Source organism: Neoarius graeffei, chromosome 3 (assembly GCF_027579695.1).
Source record: "Neoarius graeffei isolate fNeoGra1 chromosome 3, fNeoGra1.pri, whole genome shotgun sequence".
NCBI lineage: Eukaryota > Metazoa > Chordata > Actinopteri > Siluriformes > Ariidae > Neoarius > Neoarius graeffei.
The window spans coordinates 24,352,743-24,380,272 of NC_083571.1; the positions used below are offsets into that span (position 1 = coordinate 24,352,743).

Below are 27,530 nucleotides of genomic sequence, written 5' to 3' on the forward strand. Positions count from 1 at the left end.
CGTGCGCAATAAAATTATGCGTACAAATTGAAGCATTTTCTCTCTTTTTTTTTTTTTTATACACACACTGAAGTTTGTTTGCAGCTAAAAAAAAAAAAAACTTGGTCAGTGATGATTTGAAAGGATGGGTGTTTGTGTGGCTTTATTACCAATTTACTACATGGATAAGTCACCACTCTTCCCCCCAAAAAAAAAAGTGACAAGACTTGATAGGGAGCCACACAAGGTTGTTGACACGAGGCCAAAATTCCTCTCAAGAAACAGTAGTTTATTCCTCCACCCCCCCCCCCAAAAAAAAAGGGTTATTTCATACCATTTTTATAAAATGCCCATAAGGTTTATTTATTTGTGTTTAAACAGTATAAGAAATCAGATAGCAATATTATCCACTTCACTGAGACTTTGATTTTGCAGCACCATTACAAAAACAACCTGCTTCCCCCCCTTTACTTTCTTTCACAAATTTTGGACCACTACACAATTACAAGCATCCTATAGCACCCCCCCCCCCAAAAAGCCCGCCTGATATTAAAATTGCTTTCATTATTGTGGATTATCAATAACGAGTTACTAAGCATTGCTATTAGTAACATGTATAAAGAACAAATTGCCAAAAAAATATTTATTAAGTGTGAATATTGAATTGCAATTCATGTTTGTAGGTCCAGCAGCAGTGTTAATCATCACCGCCACACAACAAAAGCAGAGTTTTACGATAATCACCAGAGGTATCACCCTGTAATCAAGAGTAACAAGAGAGAGGGAAGGATATAGTTTGTAAGCATTAGTGTACTGCAATTTAAACAATATCACTTCAATATCAAATGACAAATTTGGAAAAAAGTGTATTCACCTGAATCATTTTGTACAGAGAAGTGGCAAACATCTTTCTGAACTCCGCACGTATATCCAGCAGGTCGATTTCACTGCGCGACACCATGATCTCGATCAGCGCTTTATCGTCCGTTCCTGTGCCCTGTGGAGATGGCTGATTTGCATGTTGATGGTAAAGGAGGTATACATGTTGAAATTTCAAAAATACACAATTCTGTTTAAGTGGCTATTCAAAATCAAAAACTAAAACACTGGATTTCACTTTCACGCCTGCAGTACTTAGAATGTTTGAATCAAACCCTTGTGTTTACTACACCAGTGCGGTTCATTTGGGCAGAACACAGGATTTGCACTTGGCCCTTTCACACCCCTCACCATATCAGACCAAACAGAAAACCAAAAGTAGTAAATATCGCTCTGATTCAGGTTGAGTTAACAGACAAATAGAAGAGAAAGCATCCAAATGTTAACATCAGAAGGAAACCTGCATCAGTGAAATAATTTAAAGCAGCGACTGGGTATTCATGCATTGACTCCGCGTAGGGCTGTATCAAGAATCAGCAACTTGCACCCCCCCCAGGATTTACAAATATAAAACTCATGTGTAGCCTCGGACGTTACTGGGTTACTTTTTAGAAGCTTGTGAGATGAGGCCACAGATTAAGATGCGGCCTTCTCAGATGTCCAACACATTTCAGCGTGATGTATTGTGCATCACAAACTATTTTACTGCTCCTTGTTTGAGCTCATATCTTGCAAGAAAATGGGTTCAAGTACTGTATGAAGTCCAAATCACGCCTCTGATTTTGGCTAACTCTGAATACAGCCCAGAGAGCGTGCCTGACTGATATCATTTTGTCCAAACAAATCTGATATTAAGATTCCACAGGCTTTCTGCCATTCTCAGAGACTTTTGATTATATAAAATTATACTGGCTAATGTAAGTAATTAGAATAACTTTTTAAAAACACATTCGTTATTGTTCAAATAATGTGTTGGTATCAAAATATTCACATCAGTCAGGCCATAATATAGAGTGTATCCCAGATGGAAGTGCTTCAAAGAAGAACTAGTCAGAAAACTCAGACCATCACAAAAAGTGTTTTGTTTTTTTAAACCAAGGCCACACCAATTGAATTAGTTGGTTCTCGGAATCGCCGCTTGAAGAAAATGCAAAATGAAAAAAATCAAAATCAAACTCCCGCCAACAGAAAAGGAAACATGCCTGTGGAGGGGAATCCTGCAAAGCCTGCGTTTGTGATTGTTAGGATATTCAGTGAACAGAAGCGTAAAATCTTTGACAGGTGTGTTGAAATTCTGTTTACTGGTTTGCCTGTATTGTTTGGTCCATTTCCACCGCTAATTTTACCATCAGAGCATTTTTCTAAATTTTATTTTTATTTCGCCCGCTCGTTTCATATTTTTCCTGAAAAAAAATCCGAGAACCAACTAATTTAATTGGTGTGGCCCAAGCTGCAATTAACTCCTTAAAGTCCCAAATATATTCAGTTATTCATTCATCTTAAAAGCACATTATTCACTCATTCAGTAACCACACTGAAATGAATAGGAAAACAGTGAGGCCTCTGCATCTGGATCCAACACCCTGGCTTGGAAGGTTAAAGCAGAAGATGCTAGCAAATTAGGAATATATAAACATGTCCATAGTGTATTGTGGGTGGCACGATGGTGTAGTGGTTAGCACTGTCGCCTCACAGCAAATAGGTTCTGGGTTCAAGCCCAGCGGCCCGCCTTTCTGTGTGGAGTTTGCATGTTCTCCACATGTCTGCATGGGTTTGCGCCGGTTTCCCCCCCCACAGTCCAAAGACATGCAGGTTAGGCTAATTGGTGACTCTGAATTGACCATAGGTGTGAATGATTGTATGTGTCAGCCCTGAAATGAAGATGTACCCCACCCTTCACCCATAGTCAGCTGGGATAGGCTCCAGCTTGCCCATGACCCTGCACAGGATAAATGGCTACAGATAATGGATGGATGGATTAATGGATAGTGCATTGTTCCCACAGTCCCTCAGCCACTCAAATTACACCATACTATATAAAGACCAAAAACTATGATATATTTGGTATATTTCTTAAAATGGATGATGTAGTAATCGGAAAAATCAGAGCATGAATTTCAACATTTGGGATAAATCCAATTGCTTACCTTCATTGCATAATACAGACACTCCGCTAAATAAGCAGGAACACTTCTGGCACTCTTTACTGTAAGAGAGAATAAATGCAAAAGAAAGAAAGTACACAATGTGAAAGATGAGAGAAGTTAGAGGGGAGAAGAAAAGGTAGACTGTATTTTAGGATGCGAACTACACTGCAAAAAATAAAAATCTTAGGAAGCTTATTTGTCCATTTTCATCTAGCCACCCTTATTATAAAAAGACATAATTGCCCAACAAGCAAAACCTCATTTAGCTAGAAAGGCTAGTTTTTAGACAGTCCATCTTGAAAATCTTGTATAGACAATGTCTTGAAAAAGTCTTATTTGGAGCACCTTTGAAAAAACAAGTTTTTTTAAAAACAAGTACGTACATTTTGGACATTTGTCAAACGCGGTTAATCTTGTTTCAAGAAAAAAAAAAAAGTATGCTTGTTTTGGGAATAAATGAACTTTACTGAAATCTTTGAATCTTTCATTACAATTCAACTCCACCTTACATATCCTAGGTTTACTGCGACTGTTTTCTCAGTCATTCAGAGTGAGCTCCTTCTAGATGCTGTACATACTCTAGACCAGACAAGTGCCTTCAAAAAGGTTATGAGTGAGTGGAGGGCATTTTAGTGAGGTCTTTTTGGAATGCTGCGAGTTAAGTTCAGCGTTTTTTTTTTTTTTGTGCCTGATCTTGTAAACCCCTCGTACACATGAATAGTCAGTGCCCCCAAAATGCACTGTTGCTTTGGCGTTGTGTAAGCACTGCAAGTCAAAATGCGTAGACTTTATTTTATTTTATTTATTTTTTTGGTGCCTGAGGTCCTGGGGAAGTGGAATCTTAAGAGATGTTTTAATGTTGAAATGGGAAAAAAATAAACTTGTTGCAATGCTACACGTGTCGTCAACTTGATTCAAGATAGTCTCTGGTCTCATATCTAGAGTATTTTACTAATTACAGGTCACAAAAGGAGAATCTTTTAAGCTAGCAATGCTTAGTTGTAGAATTTAACAATCCTAATATTAGTATATTTATCTTGAATTCAGTTTTTACTGCTAAGACTTTGTCATGAATTTAAAATGAAATACCCTTAAAATGAAATAAATAAAAATGACTTGAATGGTTAAATGTAAGAAGTACGATCTTGTTATAAAGAACTATTTTGAGTTAATCAGATCTCGCATAATAAGTTCCCCAATCTTATTTTGGAATTATTTCATCTAAAAACAGGTTAGATTTTTCATCTTACTTCAAGAAATCTTACCAAGTCAAATTTGACTAGTTCCGGCAGATTTTTTTCACCTGATTCAAGCAAATATGCTTTGTTTTAATCTTTTATTTCTTATTTTTGAAAGGCCATTTTTTGCAGTGTAATAGTTTTGTGCGTGTACACGTGTCTTACCCACAGCCAGCAGCAATTCTTTCAGGGTTCCAGAGGTTTCTCTCGAAATACTCTCTTCAATCTGAAATCCAGCCAGTTTCATATACTCAGTAAACACTGCAAAAATACAAAACACAAGCCATCAATCAGTGCATAGGACAAAATGAGACCAAGCAAAACTCAGACATAGGGGTGTAACACAAGAACAACTGATCTGCATCTGTTTAGTGCTCCAAATACTCAAATGCATCTGGATTTAAACACAAAGTGGGTGTGGCCTCAACCAAAGGGAGGTTTGTGTATATATGTGTGTGTGTGTGTGTGTGTGTGTGTGTGTGTGTGTGTATATATATATATATATATACACACACACACACACAAATATACACAAACTATTCATATTCCTCTAGAAACTCACTGGAAAAACCCAGACATAGAAATGGTCTCTGACTCAGCATGGTCTTCCTCAGTCTCACACAGAGACTGGAGTTCAGGTTTTGGATTGAAATACCCTGGTACGCTGTAGAATTCATGATGCCAACAATTTGCACATGAATTTTAACCCCAGGCCACCAGACACAAAGCATCAATAATGCTACAGGATATTTAACAGAGCCTTTGGGGCCTTTTCTTGTATTCATTCCCTGTTTTTCACCAAAAATGCACCAAAGGTTCATCTTGACAATTTCAAATTTCAAATGTGAAGTAAAGCTGAAGCCAAACAGAACTTGTGCTTAATGGGGTTTTGAATTGCATACATTTTTAAAATATCCATTAGTATGAATACCCCAACAAGTTGTGAGATTATTTAATTTGTTTTTCTTGCATATTATTTAAAATTGTCTCTTTTTTTTAATTCTCAGTATTTTAACTTAATACCATACACCCTACAATAAAACAATAAGCCAAATTTCTTGATTATCTTATAGTAAATAATTCTTTTGTTTCTCAGATATTTAAGCAGACCTGACTTTGCTTTAGTTGAATTCAGTTCACACACACATCTAATGATTGGTAATTCACTTACATTCAAGGTTTTGACTCCTAAACACTAAAAGTGATTGAATTCCATAAACTAATTGATTCATTCATTTTCACAATATGTACTTCAGGATTTTCCATAACTTGGTCAAATGTATTTATAATAGTTTGTTTTGACAGTTATTTGGTTCCTCCCCCCCAAAGTGACATGTGACCATGGGGACCTGTACAACCTCATTTTAGCCCACAGAAACAGGAAATGATCAAAGCCAAATTAAAAAAAAAGTTAATGAATACACTTTTTAAAACAGCGTATTTGTCCCCTGCATGGACATAAAAATAAGTCATATGGGAATGACTGTCATATGCAGTTGGTTAGGAAGGGTGCCAATAATTCTTGTGCCAACACACACGTACGCATGGGGGAGAGAGAGAAAAAGAGAGAGAGAGAGAGAGAGAGAGAGAGAGAGAGAATACCTTTCCTAAGATGTTCAGCACTGCGGTTCCCCAAAATAGTGATAAATTTTTCTTCATCTGTACCAAACTTCTTTTCTCCTGCTTCAAAGAGGGCCTGCATCACACACACACACATTGCATCTGGTGTGACCACTGCTTTAAACTCCAGTAACTCATTTTCATGGGAGGTATACTAGTTAAGCATATTCTTTTAAATTAAATTTAAAAAAAAAAAAAAAGTTACATATTTCAACAATTTCACTGGCATCGGTCTCCCCCCCCTCCAAAAAAAACCCCAAAACCTTTAACTTTACAGAAACTCAACTGTTTTATTGCATATCTATTTTGGTATCATTCCAAGTCTGTTTACAGAGATCAGTAGAGGGAGCTACAACACTAACTGCAAACTGCTGATGGATTTAAACATTCATACACCACAAGATGGCAGTACTTTCCACGCTGCTATAGTGTCTTATTTCATATTTTGCTTTTCCAAAATCAGTCCATACCTGGGCATCGCTTTGTACGATGGCCTCTTGTACACCCCGCTCTCTGCTTGCCTAAAACCAAAATTATTTACGTTAAGATAGAAAATGGTGTATTATATGGTAATTTAACATAATGCAATCATTACTTCATCATTAAAAGGTAGAGTAGGTAATTTTGGAGAAACCAGCATCAGCTGGGATAGGCTCCAGCTTGCCTGCGACCCTGTAGAACAGGATAGAGTGGCTAGAGACAAGATAAGCTAGATTTTGAAAGGGAAAAATCCCACCCGCTCCCTCTAAAGTAATTTCTCCAAAACAAATGAACGTGCACTGCCTGACTACTGCTGGAGGACAAGTCCACAAGAGAGCACTGAGGCAAGGAGCTTAGCACATCATTGTCATATCCAACTACCTCATCTAATTTCACATGTAAGAAAGCACCTAATATTAACATAATGAACGTAAACAATGAGCATGGCTATTGTTAGTACTTACAAACTGTTGACTAGCTCACAATACATCTCTCTAGCCTTGCTGAAGCCTTCAGTCACACGCAATGAGTGGACAGGCAGAGTGCTCGCAGGTGGACAGACAGGTAGGCCATCCAATCATTTCATTCAGACCAAATGAAACGATTAGAGGGGCTGTTTACAGCCCTATGACTCCCACACGACATTTGTTTTTATTTTCAGAGTATTTACTTTGAAGAGAATTTCAAGAAATCTAACAAAGCATGCTTTGAAAACAAGTTATCCATCCTGCCTTTAACACAACACACACAGTGGTGCTTGAAAGTTTGTGAACCCTTTAGAATTTTCTACATTTCTGCATAAATATGACCTAAAACATCAGATTTTCATGCAAGTCCTAAAAGTGGATAAAGTGAACCCGGTTAAACAAATGAGAAGTTATTATACTTGGTCATTTATTTGAGGAAAGTGATCCAATATTACATATCTGCGAGTGGCAAAAGCATGCAAACCTTTACTTTCAGTATCTGGTGTGACCCCCTTGTGCAGCAATAACTGCAGCTAAATGTTTCCAGTAACTGTTGAATTAGAGTCGGGTGATTGTCATCCCATTGATTGAAAATCAGGTGAGAGTGGGCACCCTGTTTTATTTAAAGAACAGGGATCTACCAAAGCCTGAGCTTCACAACATGTTTGTGGAAGTGCATAATGGCATGAACAAAGGAGATTTCTGAGGACCTCAGAAAAAAAAAAAAAAAAAGTGTTGATGCTGCTCATCACACTGGAAAAAGTTACAAAACCATCTCCACCAATCCACAGTCAGACAGATTGTGTACAAATAGAGGAAATTCAAGACCACTGTTACCCTCCCCAGGAGTGGTCGACCAACAAAGATCACTCCAAGAGCAAGGCGTGTAATAGTCGGCAAGGTCACAAAGGACCCCAGGGTAACTTCTAAGCAACTGAAGGCCTCTCTCACATTGGCTAATGTTAATTTTCATGAGTCCACCATCAGAACACTGAACAACGGTGTGCATGGCAGGGTTGCAAGGAGAAAGCCACTGCTCTCCAAAAAGAACATTGCTGCTCATCTGCAGTTTGCTAAAGATCATGTGGACAAGCCAGAAGGCTATTGGAAAAGTGTTTTGTGGATGGATGAGACCAAAATAGAACTTTTTGGTTTAAATGAGAAGTGTTATGTTTGGAGAAAGGAAAACACTGCATTCCAGTATAAAAACCTTCCCATCTGTGAAACATGGGGTTGGTAGTATCAAGGTTTGGACCCGTTTTGCTGCATCTGGGCCAGGACAGCTTGCTAACATTGATGGAACAATGAATTCTGAATTATACCAGGGAATTCTAAAGGAAAATGTGAGGACATCAGTCCATGAACTGAATCTCAAGAGAAGGTGGGTCATGCAGCAAGGCAACGACCCCGAGTACACAAGTTGTTCTACCAAAGAATGGTTAAAGAAGAATAAAAGTTAATGTTTTGGAATAGCCAAGTCAAAGTCCTGACCTTAATCCAATCGAAATGCTGTGGAAGGACCTGAAGCGAGCAGTTCATGTGAGGAAACCCACCAACATCCCAGAGTTGAAGCTGTTCTGTACAGAGGAATGGGCTAAAATTCCTCCAAGCCGGTGTGCAGGACTGATCAACAATTACCAGAAATGTTTGGTTGCAGTTACTGCTGCACAAGGGGGTCACAACAGATACTGAAAGCAAAGGTTCACATACTTTTGCCACTCACAGATACATAACATTGGATCATTTTCCTCAATAAATAAAAGTATAATATTTTTGTCTCATTTGTTTAACTGGGTTCTCTTTATCTACTTTTAGGACTTGTGAAAATCTTATGTTTTAGGTCATATTTATGCAGAAATAGACAATTCTAAAGGGGTCACAAACTTTCAAGCACCACTGTGTGTGTGTAATTTTATTTTTATATACATCTCTCTCTCACACACACACACACACACACACACACAGCTGACTCATAACATTACCTGCAGCAAAACGACCAGCATCTGCCTGAAGGCTCCACCAGTGTCACCAGTCACATCATCCTCCAGGCTGTTACCATACTCTAACACATACACAATTTTTATTCAAGCCAAGCCCTGAGCCTTAAAACCATTTATACACAATCAGCACTGTAATCTGTAACTTGCCCTGATACAAAAGATTAAAAATGAGTCTCATACCCTCCTTGTAGGCCTTATTGATCTCGTGAATCTCATGGCAAGTTCTTGAACCCAGGATACGAATCAAAACATTTTCACATGTTCCTGCACCCTAGGGAGAAATAAAAAAAAAAAAATAAAAAAATAAAAAAAAATTAACCCCACAACAAGTTTTCAGACTGAGCTAGGTGTGCGCGCGCATCCATATAACCACATACAAGTGCATGTGCGTACCTGAACGGCATTCTTCAGACACTTCACATCATACATTGTAGACGTGTCCAGTAGAGCCACGATCAAGGTCTCAAATGTCCCTGTCAGCTCCGACTGCAGGTCACTCACCAAATCCTAGAAGATGTGAAACTACTACTTCAAACAAAAGACCTGATGTATTCACAGATTATAGATATAAATGGAACCAATAAGTTAGATAAGAGAAAGTTGAGAGTAGAAAGGAAGACAATCTCTGCTTCCTGAATGACTCTCTAAAGTTAGTTAAGTGAATCATTTCATATGCATCACTCAATCAAAATGTCTTTTTTTGGGTGGCACTCAATCCTGATTTCACCAATTCTATAACAAATAACTCATCTGAATGGTCATGAGTTGATTCTTGTTTGCAAGTCATTTTTTTAAAAATTGACTCCATTAAAGCAATAAATCAATTCACAAGCACAAATGAATCAGCTACGTTACGTTGTTACACTTTTTACTCTTAACATTTCCATCATCTGACATACAACCACCAGATAAACATGCCCTGTAGTTGTCTTCATTCCTCACTCAATGTAAGGTCTTGACCTTCATAGAACCTAATTGTTTGCAATTGTGAAGTACAGTATGGACCTACAAACTTCTAAGTAAACCTATTTAACCTTTAAAAAAAAAAAAAAGGCACCACACTTGTTAGGTACGTCAACAAAATGTACAATTTTTCTGTATAGTTCGATATAGCCTACATCCTGGTTTAAAAAAATATATAAGTAACACCACACATATACACACAAACATCTTTAGTTATGAACTTTACTGCTTCATTTGTACCACAGTCAATGTGAGAAAGTTTGCAGCTCAGTAAGTTCGAGATACGAATTTTAACAAAAACACCCATACATTTAAGGGTTAATTTGGTGGTGTGAAAGAGATCATCGGTAATTACAAGCTTTCTTCACTGTACATAAAAATAGAAAACTATCCCTAAAATGGTTTAATCATTAGGCTAGTTTAACCATCAATACAACATGGGCCTGTTCATGTACAGTATTGACCTACCAATTAATAATTCCCAAAATGACTCATCTATTAAACAAACAAAAAAAAAAGTTCCTTTCCAGTTGTAATCCAGGCAAATTCTGAAAAAGGCTTCCATTTAATTCTCAGGTTCTCTACTCCTTTCCACCAACTTTGTTGGAGGAGGTTATGTTTTTGCCTTCGTTTGTTTGTCTGCCTTTTCCCAACATAACTCAAACTAGTGAATGGATTGATAAATTTTGGTGGAAAGGTGGGCCATTGGCCAAGGAACAATTGATTAGATTTTTATACAAATCCGGATATGTATGCGGCTCCAGGATTTTTTTTTTTAAAGCCAGTTTCCAACGTAACTGGAAAAGTAGTGAATGGATTTGATTTAGATGTTGATTGTATTTGGCTTGGCGGAGGTATACACCAAGTGTCCTAGTTTCTATTTGCTCTCTTTTACAATGGAATCATTTATATAGTCAGCAACTGGGTCATCAATGAGTCCATCAGAAGCACGGGCGATTGCTCCAAGACAATGAGGGAGGCTCAGCCTCCTCTAAAAATGACGAACATCATGTAGGATGAATTGCGCTAGGCTGATGTTATAGCCGACCTTATAACATTGCTATTTCAGATCCAGAATCATAGAAATGTGCTCAACCCAACTACAGTGCGAAATCATTCCGTTATAACTTTCCCCAGTTCGCCTAATGTGTGCGTGAGTTTTTTTTCCCCCCTTCGTGACAACGCGATGCAGCCCAGCCTCAGTGGACTTCAGTGGCATTTGGGAGCTATGCGCTTTTCAATATCAAAATGCAAGACGGTTATTTGACAAATACTGCGAAAACGCCCGCCCCACGGACTCCCAGCCTCACAGTGGGAGGGACATGGCAAAGCTTTCCGCGAGAAGACTGATTGGTGAAAGCAGCCGGATATTTTCTTTGATTGACAGCTCGTTTCAAATATAGACAGGCAGCGGTGAATTTCAGTTCAGTCCCATGCGGATTCACAAGTGCTGTGGTGTATTCTAAGAGATCAGCTTACATTTTGATTTCATTCATTACTGTACATACAGTTTCTACCAGTTTTTTTTAGTTTGTATATATTTTCATTGTAAATAAAGTGTAAATATAGTGTTGTCAAGTTTGCTATCTTAGTTCCAGAAACTTCGTTTATTTGAGTGACTGAACTTGAACTTGAGGGGGCTAGTCAGCTAGCAAGAAAGCTGCGCACGGATGCCAAGCATTGTTGATTTAAAATTTTGGCGAAGCCATTTGCCAGTCTTCCTTTCGAGGAAAAAATTAAAATTAAAGAGCAGGGTAGACCAACGCCTCAAATTGACTTGGTGAAAAAGGTAGGGAATAATACTCGTTCCTTTCAGCTCTCCTGGTACGAGAAAGTGAATTGGCTAACAGCAAGTGACCCACATCAACAGTAAATAGGCTACTTTAGTAATATGTCATGGATGGACCAAAAATATAGAATCTATTTAAAATGTTTATGCAGAGTATATTATATTGGAATATATATTTTTCTGGATATGAATTAAACACAGCTACAATTTGGAAAACATTTTTAAACAAAAACACAGCCGAGAACATTTCACACTACAGACCTGGATTAAAAGTGAAGGGTTATCAAAATTGTCAATAAAACATCTCAGTCAAAATAAGTAAAATATAGGGAAAGTGTCACTGAATGAAATGTGTGGCACCCAGCTCTATGTTTGGCTCCCCAAGGTCAGTGCTTGTGCCTATTCCAGAACACTCTGCTGTTACTGCTGAGGTTCCTGACAAAGAGCTGCTTTCAATAATGATCAATTTTTAAACATGCCACAATTTTAAAATATAAAATGTTAAAATATACCCCCCCCCAACATCATGTATATTGGACAGTAGGCTAATGGGCCAAAAGAACCTGTTATTTCACAGTTTGTGACCCTGCCAACAATCAGCCAGATCAGAGGCAAGAGTATGGGCAAAAAATTTGTGTTTTTTCTTTTAAAATCTGGAAATATTGTAACCGACCAGCCTCCCCTGTTTGAAAGGCTACCAGCCGCCACTGATAAGAAGACACAATCAAGACTCCCAGATTGATCCTTTTGTTACAGATTAAAAATCTAATCCAATAACTGGACTGAAGAAGGGAAGAGCACAAGGACAAAACTGAAGGGAAAGAGCCTCTCTTTCTCTGTTACTCATTACCCATTAAAAAATGGGTAATGAGTAACAGACAGAAAGGAGGAACATGGGCTATTTTTATAAGGAAAATATGGAAGTTATATTGTATCTATTCATCAAGAGTGGAAAAATAATGCAAAATTATACTGAAGGGAAAGTAAGGACAAGTTATATTACTTAAACTGTTAGATCATTTTTGTTTTAAAGCAACTATGCAGTTTTGCCAATATTCATAATTCTGGCAATATTCAATATTTACCATTAGCTACTGGATTCAATGCTAATCTAACCTGGCATTAGCAATGAAAATAGATGAGCTTGATTAAATACAGCAATTTAAGAATAGCAAATGAGCAAAACTTCTTCAAATGTGGGTCCCCCCAAATTAGATAGCGTTCATGGCTTCTGCAGAGGAAAAGAAAAGGGACCGCATTTTATAAAAGGAGTCTTTGTTTAGTCCAGCATATTGAAACATTCAATATATTTAAAAAAAAAAAAAAAGCCACACAATCCTACAGTCTGGTAGTTTATCCACCTCCAAAACTCAGAACCTACAATAAAAGTTATGGCCAGTGATGACCTGACAAGTCTTGGTTGTTTCCCCCCCTACATGAATGAACCTGATTGGATGCTAACCTAAGCAATTTATATACAGTGCACAGTCATTAGCTGGATGAGAGATGAAGACAGCTTTGTGATTTTTACTGTATGTAGCCTATTGTAATGGTCCGAATAAGAATATAAGGCATGTTTACTAACATTGAGATTTTGTGTTTTGGAAATAGGAGTACAAATGATGAGTTTCATGCAAGTATAAATACACCAAATTATATTTCAGTATAGTAACACTCCTGAGCATGGGGCAGTGTAATACCTGCCCCAAAGGGCCTCCATTATTGCTTGCTGCAGTTCCCATTCATGATTCCACAAAATACTTAAAAAGGCCAGGATGGAACATCATACAGCAACAATTTTTATTTTTGCTCATTCAAAAGGTGGTTTGTGTTACCCAGTGTTGTCCTCTAGATGAGACACCACTGTCCCATACATTTTGGTTAACATTGGTCTACTTGTTGCTCGTCCCTCGTCGTAGAGGATGACCACAGACTCCTGGATTCACTGACTGGGCTGGTGGGTCCACAGATGGCTAACAAGTCCAATGAGGGCCCAGAAAGCTCTCCCACATGTTGTACACAGGTGGGTGGCTGTGGTGCTCTGCGAAGTGTGCGCTCATTTTCCAGGCTATACGCTTGTTCTCTGCAGCAGTGGGGTTTTTGTTTGTTTTTCAGCATTATGGGCACTGGTGTTGATTTGGCTACACCACTTTAATCGACTCTGGGCAAGTAGTTCCCAAGTGTTGACATCAATGATGATTTGAGAGTCTTTGAACCACTTTTGTCCTCCAACTGAGAACAGTTGCTTTGGGATGTGATGGTCAGGCATGTGGCCGACAAGCCCAGCCCATCTCATCTTTTGCAAGAGAGGGTGAAGCGGCTTGGCAAAGCTGGAGCACTTTAGTATCTGGGATCTTTTCTTGTCATCAGATGTGCATGAGGCTATGAAGGCATCTCGTGGAAGTGATAGAGTTCTCTCGCATGTCTCCAGTAGATAGCCCAAGACTCACAGGCATATCATAGGGTTGTGAGAACAACTGCTCAGCAAGCCTTCAGCTTGGTGGTAAGGCTAATATCCTTGCACTCCTATGTGTTTTTCCATAGTCTGCCAAAGGCAGTGCTGGCTTTGGAGATTCTGCTGTTGACCTCTTCATCGATGTTAACTGCTCGAGTGTACTGCCAAGGTAGGTGAACTTAATCTGCAGGATTTGTCCATTGACAGTGACTTGAGGATGCCAGTATAGTCTTCCGTGGACAGGCTGATGCATGACCTCTGGCTTCTTTGTACTGCTTGTCAGACCAAAGTTGTTACATGCTGTTGAGAACTGGTCCATCAGCTGCTGCATCTCATGCTCATTTCCAGCATTGAGAGAACAGTCTTCTGCAAAGAGGAAGTCCCTGAGAACAGTTTCCTTGACTTTAGTTACAGCTTGAAGTCAGTGCAGTACTTGATGTGGATTCCCAGACTGCTGCTGTCAAAGGCATCCATTAGCATTGAACATCATGCTGAAAAGCATGATGGTCAGTACACAGCCTTGTTTGACACCAGTTGTTACTGGGAAGGCATCAGTCATCTCTGTTGTCAAGAACATGACTCAGTCATCATGAAACTGTTGCACTATGGTGATGAACTTGCCAGGGCAGCCAAATTTCTCCATGACTTGCCACAGGCCTTCCCTGCTGACCATGTCAAAAGCCTTTGTTAGATCAACCAAAAGTTGTATAAAAGGTCGGTGTTGCTCCTGGCATTTTTCCTGTTGTTGGCAAGCAGCAAAGATCATATCCACAGTTCCATGACCTGCATGGAAGCTGCACTGGCTCTTTGGTAGCAAGCCTTGCTCCAAGTGTGCCAGCAGACAGTTGAGCAAGACGCAGGCCAGTATCTTTCTGGCGATGGACAGGAGGGAGATTCCTCTGTGGTAGTCACAAAGCCGACAGTTGCCTTTCCTTTTGTAGATGTGGACAGTGTTGGCATCTTTGAAGTCTTAGGGAATTTTTCTATCATTCCACATAGTCTGGAAGAGGTTGGTCAGCTGTAAGGTGGATGGTCCAGCTGCTTTGAATACTTCAGCAGGGGTTGTGTCTGTTGCTTTGCCACTGGACATCTGAGAGACAGCCTTCTTTACTTCCGAAAAAGTAGGTAGGGAGTCAAGCTCATGGTTTCTCTCTACCTGAGGCAGTTGAGCAATGGCTTCACTGTTGATTGAGGATGGCCGGTTTAGTACACTATTGGGGGGGGGGGGGGGGGGGGGGGGGAGTCTTCTGCCCATCTCTCCAGTATCTGCCATTTCTCTGCAAGTAGTGTTTGGCCATCAGCGCTGTGGGGGGTATGATCCAGGAGGACTGTGCACCATAGACAGCCTTCAGTGCATCATAGAATTGCTTCAGGTCCCACCTGTCCACATAACTCTGAACCTCATCTGCCTTTGAGCTCAGCAAGGAGTCCTGCATTTCTCCAAGCCTTGCTTGTACTGTATGGTGGATCTGAGTGAGGGATGCCTTCTTGCTAGATGATGGGTCACTCAGGTAGGATTACAGGAGCTGACTTTTCTAGGTAAATAGAGCTTGGATTTCCACATTTTCATCAAACCAGTCCTGGTGTTTTCGTGTGGCTGGTCCGACATGCTCTATGGCAGTTTGGTAAACAGTGTTTTTGAAGACAGCCACTGTTCCTCAACAGTGCCCCGTCCAGATGGGGTCTGTCTCACTCTACTGTCCAGGTCTGTGGAGAAGTTGGATGAGGTAGCTCGGTCTCTGAACTTGGAGACGTCTAGCCTCTTGCCAGACTTCTGTCCCGGAGGTCTTCAGCTGGATATGGAGGTTCTTTTTTTTTTTTTATGATCAGGCGGTGATCTGTCCAACAAGCCGCACATCACCTTCATCACACTTGTATCCCTCCGATCCTTCTTCCAGAGAAGGACATTGGCACCTACTGGACGATGTCTAGAACAGGGGTACATCCACGGTGTTTCGCTGCATGTGGGAAGACGGAACATGGTGTTGGAGATGGACAATTCATGGGCAGTGCATGTTCTGAGAAGTCCATTGCTACTGCACTTTCCAGTGCAGTGTCTGCTAATGGTGCCCTCCCAAGTCTTGTGGTATGTTCCAATCCAGGCATTAAAGTCTCCAAGGAGGATTATTTTGCCCTGCTTAGGGATGGCAGTCAGGATGTTGCCGAGGTCTTCATAAAACTTGTCTTGTTTTTCATCCGAGTTTGTCATAGTTGGTGTATGCACTTATGAGGGTGGCCGATTTCTTGCCATCCAGTGGAAGTTTCAAAGTCATTAGGTGATCGTTGAGGCCTTCTGGAAGACTAGTGATCTTCTGCACAAGGTGTGACTTGATGGCAAAGCCAACACCAGCCTCACGGCCCTCTTCAGCACACCGACCACTCCAGAAGAAGGTATGTCCTCTACCAGACTCCGTCAGCTGGCCTTTTTCCAGGAGTTGCCGCTCACTGAGGGCTGCTACCTTGTAACAGGCTAACTGTCTTGCTACCAGAGCAGTTCTCCTTTCTGGTCAGTCCACTTTGGGATTATCGAAAAGGGCACATATGTTCCAAGTACCTAGGGTGAGTGGTATTCTCTGTCTTCTTTGTTGGCCAACCATTAGAGTGGGATCCCATCCAGCCGCAGTTTGCTGGCTAAGGTTGGCTGAAGCAGGCTGTGTTTAGAGCACCTTTTCTAGCTCTGTCCTCATGCTGTGGAGGCAAACAGAGAGTGTTCCTAAACAGGGCTGCTCGGTCACTTAGGGGGCTGCTGGACTGCACTGCTGCACAACCCTATGCCCTGAGCTGCCTGTGTGCAGGTTTGCGACTACAGCGTGGGCACATCCTCACCTGCTGGTTCACCACTCCCATTACCACAGGACTTTTTGTGATTAGTCCTGACTTGCGTGATACTTGGATTATAGTGAGGAAGGACTGGGCAGGTAAATGCCAACCTCACTCTCTTGTCCCAGACTTCCGAATCCAGTAGCAAGGCACAACCAAGACACCTGGGGGAGACCGGGATGCAGCGAGATGCACAGATTGCCCTGGTCATCACACTGTGCTCCAAGATGTGCATCCCACAGCTACACAAGGTCTACTTACTTAGTTTTCAACATATACACAAGTCACATATTTGCTACTCCTTTTACAGCAAGTTTAGTCATCCAATTACATTCTCCAAGTCAAATTTTCTGCAAAAGGACATTTTGTAAAGAGCATATTTTTCCTCATCTGACTCTAAACTAGAACTGAGTAAACTCACTATAGAATACCCCCTGCTTACGAGCCTGTCATCATACATCGCTATATGTAAGGGAATAAGTTGGAGTTATCTCCCCTTTAAAACATCAGACCGGGATCATTTTGCTTCATGCACATCTTCAGATAGTGTACTACAATTGTGTAAAGTTTCAGCAAAATCCATCAAATGTTTAGGAGGCATTGCGCTTACAAGACCCACGGACAGACAGGGTGATTCCTGTATATCCCCCCACCAAAATTGCTTGCAGGGGGTATAATAAAGCTCGTGGCCACTGTTCATGTATTTGCTTTAGCATGAAAGACACAAAGAAATGTAGTAAATCTATTGTCTGATAGCACTAGAGCAAACTAGAATAAACAGTGCTGGATTTCTATGCCTTTCTTCCAAGATTTAATTTAAAAAAATAATAAATATATATTTATTCTGATTTTAACTGACTTACATACACTTTTGCATATAACTAATTGTTGCCCCTTTATACAGTATAGGAAGTTGGGAAACCATTATAAAATTTGATAATTTTTTTAAATAAAAAAATTAAATTGATAAGTCTTTACCTTGCCATGCAGGGTCTTGTAGGCGGCCTTGATCTGCTGCCGCTGAGCGTTACTACGAGCTGTTAGCAGCTGCAGAATGGTTGCTTCATCAGTACCTAAGCACACAGTAAAAAGTGCTATTTGACAAATATATTGAATTTAATTTGTTCAGTTATACCTGGTACATACACTGCCTTGAACTTTTCTACTTTTTGTAGTCTTATAACCTGGAACTAACTGGGATTATAGACCATTAATCATTATACCAGAAAACCAGTAAAGATTGTGCAATAAATTAGAAACGAGAAGGGTACCCAGTAGAGTGCATACCACCACCAAGCCACAACATTAAAACCAAATTTCACTTGAACCTAGGGGGATAATAAAGCTGTGCACCAAATTTAATCCAAATCTATTCACTACTTTGAGTTATGTTGGGGAAAAAAAGTCCTGGATCCACGCTATCATTTTAATTTTATATATCTGGATTTGCATCAAAACCTAAATCAATTATTCATTAGCCCATGGCTCACCTTTCCTCCAAATTTCATTATTCCACCAGTCTTTCTGCTAGCTCTTAATATAATCAGCACTTACTAAAATATAACACTTCAGATCATTTTCACATTCTTATACTCCCAATTCAAACACCATCAGCAGCTTCCAGTCAGTCAATATGTTGATATTCATTTATCTACTCGTGTATAATCTTCCCATACAGAAGAATCTTAATTAGGCTGTTTTATGATTTAATTTCTGGCACAGTGCCATGTTGAGTTATGAACACAAAACACTTCAAAAACCATGTGTGGGGTGTGTTACACTGACTAACCAAATCCTTTCATAGCCTTGTACAGAGTCTCAGCATCAGCCTTGGCGTTGAATCCGCTCTGAGCCTTAATGGTTCCTCTCCCAGCCTGGACAGAAGGAAGGAAGGAGAAAAAAAAAAAAAGTTTACTTTTCAGGATCCCCTGGAGTTTAAAACCATAGCCCTATTAAAGAGTCCTATAGCCTCAATGTAATGAATACTACAAATAAGTTTAATCAACACATTCATAATCTGCATCTCAAATCTATACCATTTTGCTTTTTTGTGCCCTCTGTCCTTTTAAGAACTAATGCAAGTCAGCTGAGTATTTTTCCACAAGGAATGTTCAACTGAGCAAGCTGTGGGCTGAGGGAGCAAGAGAGAGACAGAGGGGTGGGATGAAGTGAGTTTATGAGTCAGACACTGGCCAAGACAGAAATGAAATCTTATGCAATAGTAGACAAGCTTATAAGCCCACGAAGCTTTGAAATACTGTCGTCTTCTCATTATTTTCAAAAGTGCATACACCCAACCAACCCAGTAGTATTAAATGGCATGTTCTTGGTAAGTGTTAATGATTAATAAAAGGGTTCTTTGGAAAAAAAAAAAAACTCATTTAGTAATAAGAGTATATGATACATAATGTGGGATTCAGTAAATTATGAGTTTACTGACATCCTACTAAAATATTTGGATTGGAAAATGTCAGAATGTGTTTTGATAAACACGTTCCTTTTCTTCAGTAGTTTATCAAACTTGTGCAGAAATGTGGCATTTAAAGAGTAAGCGACCCCATTTGCAAAGCTTGCATCTTTAAAAAAAAAAAAAAGTGCACCGCACAAGTATAGAGGACATTATCTTCAGTGGTACACTAATTTGACAACTTCAGACTTCCTAAGCATAGCATACCATCAGACTGGTCTACAGTCCCACCATTAAGATGAGTAAGAGTTACTCTTACAGTCCATGTGATGGGCAGGAACCTACAACCTGCAACTGTCACAAACCTCTTGACAGAAAAAAAAAAAAGGAAGAAATGGATTTGATATTGTGTCATCTTCTTAAATAGTGCAATCTCATTCCTCATAATTCACTTTGGTTAAACCATAAATGGTTTAATTAAATAAAGTGGCATTTAATGCAAGAAGAGCAGACTAGCAAATACATACAAGGTACAGTTACTTTTGATCACTTGTATTTTTCCTTCTCCTCACGTTATGTTGGTCTGGGACTTCCTACTTGGCATTACAATTAAATAACAGGATACAGGTGTCAGAGCTTAGGGTTCCTCAAGTTTATAATCCCAACATGCTCCGATGCTGGAGTTTAATATTGCAACAACTATTATGAGAAAGTGGATCAAATCAGCACTAACAAGAATACATCAAAACGTCTAGCTTTGGGTCAATGCATTAAATGTTACTGCAATACTGGCTTTTGTAATACTGACCACAGATGTTCCAGATGAGTAATCTACTGGTCTGAATCATCTCGTCACATGAGGTTCAGCCCTTTTTTGCAGTGTTCAGTGTAACGTTGCTGATTCTCTAATGGCTAGTATTATGCAGGTTTACTGCTTTAGTGTTCCTCAATATTGATCAATTCTCCTTGTGTGAGAAAGTGTTTCTTAAATAACCACATACATTCACCATCCACTTTATTAGGTACACCCATACACCTGCTGTTGTATGCAGTTCTCTAGTCAGCCAATCCCTTGACAGCAGCACAATGTATAAAATCATACAGATACAAATCAAGAGCTTCAGTTAAAATGTTCACTTCAAAACATCAGAATGGGAAAAAAAAAAAAAAAAACTGGGTGACTTTCACTGTGGCATGCATGGGTGTTGGTTTGAGCCAGATAAACTGGTTTGAAGTAGTTCAGAAACTGCTGATCTCCTGGAGTTCTCACACACCTCTAGAATTTACACAGAATGGTGCAAAAAAAAAAAAAAAAAAACCAAGTGAGCAACAGTTCTGTGGGTGGAAATGCCTTGTTGAGAGGTCAGAGGAAAATGGCCAGATTGGTTCGAGCTGCCAGGAAGGATATAGTAACTCTCAATCACTCTTTACAACCATGGTGAGCAGAAAAGCATCTCAGCATGCAACAGCAAAAGAACTGGGTTCCATTGCAAAAACATTGGGTTCCACTCCTGCAGCCAAGAACAGGGATCTTAGAATCAAGAACAAGTTCCTATTAAAGTGGCCAGTGAAGAAGTAGGACCATACCTTTTCCACATCATATAGCAAGTGTCCCATTAGGTCAAAAAATGTCAGGTATTCCCATCCTTGTGGAAACATCTGGTCCTCATAAAGATGTACATGCATGCACACCTCCAGAGCTAAGCATTCACCAATTAACTACAAACAGGCACGGTCACATGGGTGGCAGCTACCACCACTGAAATAAGTCTTGCCACCACAAATGCAATTCCAACCTCAAGTCACAGCACATCTCTAACAAAGCCATCACTGCTGAACATTTCGTACATGCAGATTAATGACTCAAGTCAAGTTCATTCTGATTTCAGTCACCGGATGTGATGGAGGTGCTCATAAGCATATCAAGTATTATAAAAGCAACTATGAAACTAAATACAATAATCTGATATTCTACAATCTGCCCTATTGTCATGCTATTCTAGCTCTCTGAATTTTAAAAAAGATCAAATCCAAAGGATATGAACTTTGAACAGCTCTGTCAAAGAAGGGATTAGGTCTTTACAGTTGTTTCCTAAAACTTAAATATTACTTTGTGAGTGTGGTTAAATACAGTATGGTGTAGCAGGAACATCTGACTAAGCACAGTAATGATACGTTATTATAATAAGTACACCACTGTGTGGTTTCTGGTTAAAAGCTGGGTGTGTGGAGGATTTTAGTTGAACATTTTTGTATTTAAAGAAGCACCAAAACATCACGCAAATTAAGAATTGTAATGCGACATGGTTTTGCAGCATTAAATATTGTCTTTGGACTTTTAGACTTTTCTTAAAACAGTATTGGCCCTCATCATGTGTTTGAGTCAGTCAGATGTTAAGTTCCTGTTGTGTTTGCATACACAAATCCCAGTCCAAACAACAGCGTTCCTGTCTGTTCAAAGCATGATGGGTAGACAGATGTGGGATCATGTGCTGCTGATTCAGGCTAACAAAGCAACAGAGTAGAGATTTAGATTTTTAGGACGAACACACAGATTACAGCACTTCAAAACACAGATCTAATGCCCCTGGATTTATTAGCTCAATAAACAGGCTGTTATATATACACACTGTATTTTAACATTGATTTTTATGCATGAACAAATCCATAAGAAGTTTTGTTGTTGTTGTTGTTTTTTTAAATACAGCATGCTCCCTTTGACATGCACACAGTTTTAGAAAATAGTACACAAGCACCACAGTGAAATAAGAATTCTCTCCAATCTGGTTTTAGTAAGATGTCATACAGGGCTGCATGGGGAAAAAAAAAAAAAAGTGCACGAGTGACACTGCCAATGGTTTTGCTCTACAGGAAAGGGGGAAAAATACTAAGAATCTCACTTTCCCTCTCAATATAGTTTTAAGACTAACAGACAAAAACAGTCTCAGGCAAACAGTTACAAGTGAGCTCACGGTCAATGCTATTCTCATAGCAAACTATTTGTTCCTGTGAGAAAGCAAGCAGTTTTATTTATTTACAGTCCAGGATCCTTGGTTGTTTAATTTGTTTGAAAGGGATTATTAATGTTTATAAAGGTTTGTGCATGCATCTATGCAAACAACTACACCCATGAAACCCCAGCAGATGGAAGTGGTGTGTGCGCGCACGTGTGACTGAGCAAGCAAGGCAGGGGGAGGGGGTGTTGGGTGGACCCGCCCTTCAAGAAGGAAGCTCGCGCACACGTCATCTATATAGTCAAGAAGAAAAAAAAAAAGAAACTGTTGGAAAACTTAACATCTCAGCTCATATTTAACTAGAAGAGAAGCCCCCTTTCCATGACTAGGTTTTACCACTAAAAGATCTTGAGATACGTGTCTGGTCAACTTTAAGCTTCACAGAAATCCAGATGTAGATTTATTATGCTTAGATCCCTATTGAGCCAGCCAGTGATGAGGAACTCCCTGAGGTAACACAAAGAGGAACATTTGAAAGCAACCAGATTCAAAAGGGAACTCATCCACTTCTGGGATTATAAACCGTACACTATAAAGTCAAACAGTTGGCCTTAATTAATACAGGTGTCGAAACGTTGAGTATGAACAGATTGTCAGTCAGAGGCCGGACTTGAGCACAGGGTCAGTGTGTATAATTACAGCAGCAGTATGTAGCAGAAATCTACAGTATCCTGGTGAACTTAGTCACCGACTCAAGGATGACACTGTTTGGGGGAAAATCTTTAGGATATCCATCTGGGACTATCCACAGCAGCCAAGAGTGACCAAAAAAAAAAAAACCAGGGGAACCTGTAAGGTTAAATTATTTTGACAACCAAATTTAGACTCAAAGTATGCTTAATAGTTATCTAAAGACACAATTAAGTCAAGTCAAGTTTGTTTGTATAGCACTTTTAACAACAGACATTGTCCCAAAGCAGCTTTACAGAATCTGAATGACCAATGACGTGAACCAATTTTATCCCTAATCTATCCCCAATGCGCAAGCCCATGGCAACAGTAGCCAGGAAAAACTCCCCCAGACGACACAAGGAAGAAACCTCGAGAGGAACCGGACCCAAAAGAGAACCAATCCTCACCTGGACAACATGACTAACATCAACAGTTTTAACTGCTTTAACAAAAATAATTACTGCTTTTGTAAGTGGATGGATCAAATTATACACACACAAAATCTAACCTGAGGGATATTACGGTTAGCTGGTAGGCAGAAGACAAATTTGTTAGGAATTTAAAAAAAAAAACCAAAAAATTATAAAAAGCTAGAAAGAAGTGAAAAAAAAAAGACAGACTTGTAGGATTTCCCACACACACACTCTCGTGGGAGTGTGTAGTGATTGCGTGCTAAACTAGAATGTGCATGCATCGCCCTTAACTGTCAAATCAGCAACGTGAGATGTAGAGATTACATTTTAGGTTCTGTACAAATCATGTTATAAATGGTGTGAAAGACTCAAAACCCAACTGATTTTGAACACAATCACAACGTTTACAGAACGTTTGTTAGTAAGCAAAAAGTGCTCAAAATATTGCATAATGTGAAAATTGGTTGTTACAGTGACATTATGAATCCTAAAAAGAAAGAAAAGCATGCAAGGTGGTTCTGGAGCAGTTCATTCAGTTATTAAAAGCACAAGTTCTCTTTTTGCAGTGTGAGAATAAAAGTAAATCATTTTTGACTCACCATTTTTTTTATGCTTGACACACTAAGTCAGCTCTAAAATACAAAAAAGTGCATAATGAGTTAAATAACCATGTAAAATACCACACATTACTTGACCGCCATGTAAACCTGATCCTACCAACAGATAAAAACTCACCTACACAACTTCTCACAGTCATTCAATGAGCAGAACGTAAAGTCAATTGAAAGTAGATTTACTTACCAAAATGTTTCCCACACTGCTGAAGAAAGAGTGAGAGTGAAGACAGAAGAGGAATAGTGCTTTGAAAGAGTTTTTCTGTCCAGAGCCACACCCTGTTCACTCCACCAGCTGCAGGGGATTATGGGTATTGTAGTTTTTTGTTTTTTGCTCAAAACAAACTGTATCCCTCAACTATGAAGCCTGTTTCCGCCACCATAATAATGAGAGTGGTTTCTCATAATTGTTACTTAAGTTCAAGTAATAATGACTTAATATCTCATAGCAATTAGATAATTTTCTCATAATTGATCCTTTATCTATCTTATAATAATGAGATCCTATTTCATAATTAGGATTTTCAATCTAAAGATAACGACTTAGTATCTAATAATACTTAGATATTAAGACATAATTATGATATACATTCTTATTACAACCCCGATTCCAAAAAAAGTTGGGACAAAGTACAAATTGTAAATAAAAACGGAATGCAATGATGTGGAAGTTTCAAAATTCCATATTTTATTCAGAATAGAACATAGATGACATATCAAATGTTTAAACTGAGAAAATGTATCATTTAAAGAGAAAAATTAGGTGATTTTAAATTTCATGACAACAACACATCTCAAAAAAGTTGGGACAAGGCCATGTTTACCACTGTGAGACATCCCCTTTTCTCTTTACAACAGTTTGTAAACGTCTGGGGACTGAGGAGACAAGTTGCTCAAGTTTAGGGATAGGAATGTTAACCCATTCTTGTCTAATGTAGGATTCTAGTTGCTCAACTGTCTTAGGTCTTTTTTGTCATATCTTCCGTTTTATGATGCGCCAAATGTTTTCTATGGGTGAAAGATCTGGACTGCAGGCTGGCCAGTTCAGTACCCGGACCCTTCTTCTACGCAGCCATGATGCTGTAATTGATGCAGTATGTGGTTTGGCATTGTCATGTTGGAAAATGCAAGGTCTTCCCTGAAAGAGACGTCGTCTGGACGGGAGCATATGTTGCTCTAGAACCTGGATATACCTTTCAGCATTGATGGTGTCTTTCCAGATGTGTAAGCTGCCCATGCCACACGCACGAATGCAACCCCATACCATCAGAGATGCAGGCTTCTGAACTGAGCGCCGATAACAACTCGGGTCGTCCTTCTCCTCTTTAGTCCGAATGACACAGCGTCCCTGATTTCCATAAAGAACTTCAAATTTTGATTCGTCTGACCACAGAACAGTTTTCCACTTTGCCACAGTCCATTTTAAATGAGCCTTGGCCCAGAGAAGACGTCTGCGCTTCTGGATCACGTTTAGATACGGCTTCTTCTTTGAACTATAGAGTTTTAGCTGGCAACGGCGGATGGCACGGTGAATTATGTTCACAGATAATGTTCTCTGGAAATATTCCTGAGCCCATTTTTTGATTTCCAATACAGAAGCATGCCTGTATGTGATGCAGTGCCGTCTAAGGGCCCGAAGATCACGGGCACCCAGTATGGTTTTCCGGCCTTGACCCTTACGCACAGAGTTTCTTCCAGATTCTCTGAATCTTTTGATGATATTATGCACTGTAGATGATGATATGTTCAAACTCTTTGCAATTTTACACTGTCGAACTCCTTTCTGATATTGCGCCACTATTTGTCGGCGCAGAATTAGGGGGATTGGTGATCCTCTTCCCATCTTTACTTCTGAGAGCCGCTTGCCACTCCAAGATGCTCTTTTTATACCCAGTCATGTTAATGACCTATTGCCAATTGACCTAATGAGTTGCAATTTGGTCCTCCAGCTGTTCCTTTTTTGTACCTTTAACTTTTCCAGCCTCTCATTGCCCCTGTCCCAACTTTTTTGAGATGTGTTGCGGTCATGAAATTTCAAATGAGCCAATATTTGGCATGAAATTTCAAAATGTCTCACTTTCGATATTTGATATGTTGTCTGTGTTCTACTGTGAATACAATATCAGTTTTTTAGATTTGTAAATTATTGCATTCCATTTTTATTTACAATTTGTACTTTGTCCCAACTTTTTTGGAATCGGGGTTGTATTTTGATATACTATGTTCCTTCATATATTTTTCTCCCCAAGTGGCGGAAACAGGCTTCCATACCATACAGATCAGATTTGATATTTGTAAAACAATCAAAAGCCTGTATAAGATTCCTCTCACCTTCATGGACACCTCTTTTGTGACTCTCTCAGATTATTTCTATTTAACAACAAGTTATTCTCAATCTTATACCATGTCCATGACCTATATGTACTTTTATACCCAGTTCATTTATTCATCAAGTTGGTGGTGGATCCAGAGCCTATCCAGGGAACTCTGGGACACAATCAGTACGTTTACATGCACATCCAAATCGAGCTGCTGTCGGTAATCGAGCAAAGGGTCCCACCAGGGGTGCCAGAGAAATCCAATCCTACATGCACAAAAGGAAATCAAGCTATTGTGTGAGGTACATTGTGCACCCGAGCCACAGGTGGCGCTACATGCCCCATCGTGTTGGTACACTTCCGGTTGTCGTCATGAAGAAGAGCTATTCAAGAGTATAAACAAAGTTATCAGTTCTGTGTTCACAAGAAAAAGGATGCGTAATTCAACAGCAGGAGCAGGAGGTACAGAAATTTAAGGTGGCTAAAGGGGCATCATACGCAGAGGCAGTTCGACAAGTCAAGAAAGTACAGAGTCCTGGAACAGTCGTGGGAATGACAGAAACTCAGCATAGGACATCAGGGGGAGAGGGACCCCTGAGCAGAGGCCAGGTGGGACCAAACACAATGTTGGTGGATAAAACACATTTCCTTGCATTTCTTGCATATGTGATTAACGTCGGAGCCCTAGTAAAGACCCGTACTGAACGCATTGAAGCAATTGTAGCTGCAGCAAAGACATACCTAGATATGACTGATGTGACAATAGAACAGGTTACAGGAGCTCTGCAGGGGGGCAAGAAGAAGCTTGCACAGACAGGTGAATGACATCAAAACCATTGACAATATTACAGTGGAACGCAAGGAATTTGGTGGCTAACGGCCAAGAGTTTAAAAAAATTGTCTATGAACTCCCTGTACTCCCTGACCTCCTATGTATACAAGAAACGTGGCTGGCACCGCAATTGCAGTTTAAAATTCCAGGGTATATGGCAGTACGTAAAGACAGAGTAGACGGGCACGGAGGTGGTTGCTGCACATTTATAGGAGAAAGACTGGTATATAGGGAACTGCAAGTGAGGGGCGAGAGTGAATGTGTGGCTGTAGAGGTGGGGTGGACAGGGGGGGTGAATATTGTGGTAATGAACTTCTATAACCCATGTAAAGAACTATCTAGGGAGCTCCTAGAAGGAATAGTTGAAACAGGTAAGGAAAAGGTGGTGTGGTGTGGGGATTTTAATGCGCACAACATGCTGTG

The 27,530-nt window shown here is 39.7% G+C and overlaps 1 protein-coding gene across 3 annotated transcripts in view; it reads right to left on the reverse strand.

The window, feature by feature from the left end:
* Nucleotides 1-315: 315 nt before the first annotated feature.
* The window catches only part of anxa5b (annexin A5b), a 58,537-nt gene continuing 31,322 nt past the window's right edge, over nt 316-27,530 (reverse strand). Inside the window, exons 1-13 of one of the 3 annotated variants that reach the window (XM_060916532.1) lie at nt 24,145-24,236; nt 23,943-23,975; nt 18,627-18,711; nt 17,816-17,910; nt 9,204-9,317; nt 8,991-9,081; nt 8,793-8,872; nt 6,334-6,384; nt 5,846-5,939; nt 4,409-4,504; nt 3,006-3,064; nt 854-976; nt 316-736 (exon numbers count right to left, since the gene is read on the reverse strand). In XM_060916532.1, coding sequence (XP_060772515.1) covers nt 677-736; nt 854-976; nt 3,006-3,064; nt 4,409-4,504; nt 5,846-5,939; nt 6,334-6,384; nt 8,793-8,872; nt 8,991-9,081; nt 9,204-9,317; nt 17,816-17,910; nt 18,627-18,711; nt 23,943-23,945 — 951 coding nt within the window. In that variant the 5' untranslated portion in view covers nt 23,946-23,975; nt 24,145-24,236 and the 3' untranslated portion in view covers nt 316-676. Of the gene's footprint in view, nt 737-853; nt 989-3,005; nt 3,065-4,408; nt 4,505-5,845; nt 5,940-6,333; nt 6,385-8,792; nt 8,873-8,990; nt 9,082-9,203; nt 9,318-17,815; nt 17,911-18,626; nt 18,712-23,942; nt 23,976-24,144; nt 24,237-27,530 lie in introns of those variants that run through there. The other 2 variants (XM_060916530.1, XM_060916531.1) reach the window with 2 other exon arrangements.